The sequence below is a fragment of the Octodon degus genome, unplaced genomic scaffold, assembly GCF_000260255.1.
Source record: "Octodon degus isolate 3935 unplaced genomic scaffold, OctDeg1.0 scaffold00156, whole genome shotgun sequence".
Classification (NCBI taxonomy): Eukaryota; Metazoa; Chordata; class Mammalia; order Rodentia; family Octodontidae; genus Octodon; species Octodon degus.
The window spans coordinates 5,776,543-5,780,258 of record NW_004524732.1 but is presented as its reverse complement, the minus strand read 5'-3'; the positions used below and the strand labels follow the sequence as shown (position 1 = coordinate 5,780,258).

Here is a 3,716-nt window from a genome sequence, read left to right as displayed (position 1 = left end):
GAGGAATAGTTCATTGAGATAAGGTTTGGGGAACAGATATCATAAGACTTGAGTCACAGGGGTGAGGAATTGGGAGGGGTCGGCGCATACAGAACAGGAACTTGGCGAGGTTAGAAGGGCAACAAAACGGGGTCAGTTTTGACAGGGTATAACATATTGCCTGGGCCTGGGTGAAAGCAGAATGTTCTTCCACCTTCTGCTGCCATAAGCTGCCTTCCCTGTCCTGTTTCTGCCCTCCCTGCTCCTGGACTGTTTCTTTTGGGGTGGTAGGTAACCCCAGTCCTGCAGGTTCCCAGAGAGTTCCACCTCCTGCCAAATCTGGTTTCTGCCATCCTCATCTGCCAGCCCTTTAGAACATGAAAGGCATTTGTGGGACCTCCCTGCCTCCTGCCATGCTAGGGAGCCCCTAGCTTTATAAACTCCCTGTGATCAGGGTCATCTTCCTCCCATCTGCTTTCTGTTGCACCAGCTGGCCCCTGCTTTGCCCACATTGCTGCCCCAGGTCCCCAGGGACATATGGCCATCTCTCTCCCACTGTCTGTGTCTCACTTCCTTCTTTATCCACCACCACAGAGCTGGTCCTTTCAGGTCATATCTAGGTTCTTTTTTTTTTTTTTTTTTTTTTTTTTTTTGTCCTTATGTATTTAGTACAGGGTCTCACTACTCAGATTGGACTTGTAGTGATCCTCCTGTTTTCAGCCTCTCCAGCACTGCGATCACAGGCACGTGCCACCACGCCTAGTCTCAGTCGCCCTCTCAGCATGCCCCAGGGGTGGGGACAGCATGGCACTCTGGGGATTGATCCTCAGTCCCTGGGTCTGCCTAAGCAGGTGCTTTAATCTGCTGAGCTATCTGGTCGACCCTCAGGTCTAGGTTCTTGACCTGGTTTGACCCCTCACTTGCCTCCTGGCGCACACAGCCTGCTCTTCATGCTTGTCTCTGCATCTCTTGATACTGCTGTCATTCATCATGAGCTCATCTGCCACCCCCTACAGGGAACCCTCCCAGCTCTTCTCCCTTGTCCCACACACTATTTAGAAGCCCTCTGGGGTTTCTGGTGCAGCTACATAATAGGAAGCTTGGTGTGAGAAAAGTCCAGGTTGGTGGCCTACGCGTCTGTCCCCTGAGGGCAGGGCTGGCCCTGGCACAGAAGCAGCAGCTGGTGGGTGTCTGGGAAACCAACCTATGCTTCTTCTCTGCCCAGATCTCACTAGGGGAGGGACTCATCACCGCTGGCGCCCAACTGGTGGAGCTCGACCTGAGTGACAACGCATTTGGGCCTGATGGCGTCCGCGGCTTTGAGGCTCTGCTCAAGAGCCCAGCATGCTTCACCCTACACGAGCTCAAGCTCAACAACTGTGGCATGGGCATCGGTGGCGGCAAGGTGAGTCATGGCCTGCGTAGTCTGTCCTGTGTCCACATCCATGGAGTGTGCTCTGGCCCCTGGGTCACCCCTCTGGGTGGGGCTTCTACCAGCTCTGCCCTTTTCACTTTAAAGGAGAAAGATCTCAAAGGCAACAGCCTTTGGCCAGTGGGGAGAGGAGTCTAGAAGGGTAGGGTTGCCAGGCAACCATCTCAAGTTCTCCTGTTGCCTGGCAACACAGACAGTGCTGCTGGGTAACCTGCTCTGATCTGCTGGCTCGGCAAAATGCAGGCTTGGGGCATTCTTACAGCCATTGTCACTCAGAACAGCTGGCAGAACCAGGGAAGGAAGGAGCCCAGAAAAAAAGTGCTGTTGCGAATGGCGGTCTCTTTCTCCTAGCATCCTGGATGGCCTTGGTGCTGCCCCCTGTAGGAAGCCAGCTGGTCAGTGGTGGAGAAAAGTTCAATTGCGTCCCAGCATGGCACTGACGGTGGCCTCTTTATTTCCTGCTTGTCCCCCAGGATCCTTTAGGCCCATAGCTGAGAACTGAGTTCCGGTTGGTCCCCTCCCCCATGCATATCCCGATTAAAGGGAAAGGCTGGGGACATGGAGCAATCAGGGGTTGGGAACATCTTTGTGTCAGTGTTTACGTGTCTCACTGTGAACAGTAAGTCTCAGTTTGCCCACATGAATAAACTTAGGCTTGGAAAAGCAGGCCTGTGTGGGTCATAGTAAGGCGGAGGTAGAATCTGACCCTGCATTCACACAGCTCCGTTCAGAGCAAGAGGAACTGTGAGGAAGCTCACAGTGCCCCAGGCCGAGGAGCTAGAGTGGCCATCCTTACAGAGTGTGTCTGCTGCCCTCTGCCCCACAGGAAGGACAAGTGTCGTGTCTGTCCACATGCCGTTCCGAGTTTGGCTCGGCAGCTGCCCATGTGCTATGATGTGAGAATATTAGCACCCACACAGACCTGGTACAGGCAGCCCAGAGTGTAGGGTGTCACCTCACCTGCCGTGCGCAGTGCCAGGAACCTGCCAGGAACCTGAGGCCCTGGAGTGCCCCCACTGGCCTGTGCCTGTCTGGAATGCATACTTGCAGTAGGTGGGATGAGGTTAGGAAGCAGTTTTGAACCCATGGGTGGGGCTTCTACCAGCTCTGCCCTGGGACTTTTTTTTTTTTTTTTAGAACCGGGGATTGAATTCAGGCCCTTGTGCTTGCCAGGCAGGTGCTTAGTCTACTGAGCCATTTCCCCAGCCCCTTACCCTGGGACTTGACCTGGACTTAGTCCTTCTTGATCCATCAGCTGCATTCTAAGACCTCCCTGGGTGTCTGAACTTATGGATAGTTCCAAGCCCTAACTGTACTGCTTTTCCCTATGCATGCCAGTGATAGAATCTAACTTTTTTTCTTTTTTTTGGTGGAACTGGGGATTGAACTCAGGCCCTTGTGCTTGCCAGAGAAGCACTTATTACACTGTGCCATCTCCCCAGCCCCTAGAATCTAACTTATAGATGAAGCACAGTAAGAGAATAACAACAGAAGTACGTCAGTTATACCAGTATACTATAGGAAAAGTTATGTGAATATGGTTGCAGAACATCATAGCACACAGTACATATTAGCAACCTTAGCAGGTGATTGTCTTTCTTCCCTTTTGTTAAGAGCTCTCAGCTTGGCCGGGAGATGGCTCAGTGGAATAAGCGCTTCCCTGGCAAGCACAGGGGCCTGAGTTCAATCCCCAGTTCTGCCAAAAAAAATGAGCTCTCAGCTTTTCACTTATAGGGACAGTTTACAGCTTTTGTTTGGCCTATGCAAATAGCCAGAAGTATTCCTCTTGGGTTCTCTCTCTCTCTTTTTTCATTTTATTTATTTTATTTATTTATTTATTTATTTATTTATTTTTTTGGCAGAACCAGGAATTGAACTCAGGCCCTTGTGCTTGCCAGGGAAACACTTTATTCCACTGAGCCATCTCCCTGACCCCTCTCTCTCTCTTAACGTGCTATGTGGCCCAGAGTGACCTCGAACTCCTGGCACTCCTTCTGTCCCAGCCTCCTGAGTGCTTGAATTACAAGCATGGGCTACCATGCTTGACCTCTTGGGCTCTGAGGCCATTACTACATAAAATGAAGGCCACTTGAACAGAGGTGCTGTGATACACAACAGTTGATCTGGTAACCAGGTACTCAGCAAGTGATGCTAAAGGGATTAGCAGGCAGTATGGTGGACATTCTGAACAAATGAATGATTCACTTTCTGACAGGACTGTGAGATTTCATTACACTAAGGACAGTGTGGAATTTCAAACATTTAGAGGTTTTTTTTTGGTTTTGGTTTTGGTTTTTTTTTAAGT

General features: G+C 50.8%; 1 protein-coding gene across 2 annotated transcripts in view; it reads left to right on the top strand.

Moving 5' to 3' along the window:
- Positions 1 to 3,716, top strand: part of Rangap1 (Ran GTPase activating protein 1) — a 31,372-nt gene that overhangs the window by 15,536 nt on the left and 12,120 nt on the right. For both annotated transcript variants that reach the window (XM_004642566.2, XM_023702686.1), the window contains exon 5: positions 1,205 to 1,384. In XM_004642566.2, coding sequence (XP_004642623.1) covers positions 1,205 to 1,384 — 180 coding nt within the window. The remainder of the gene's footprint in view (positions 1 to 1,204; positions 1,385 to 3,716) is intronic.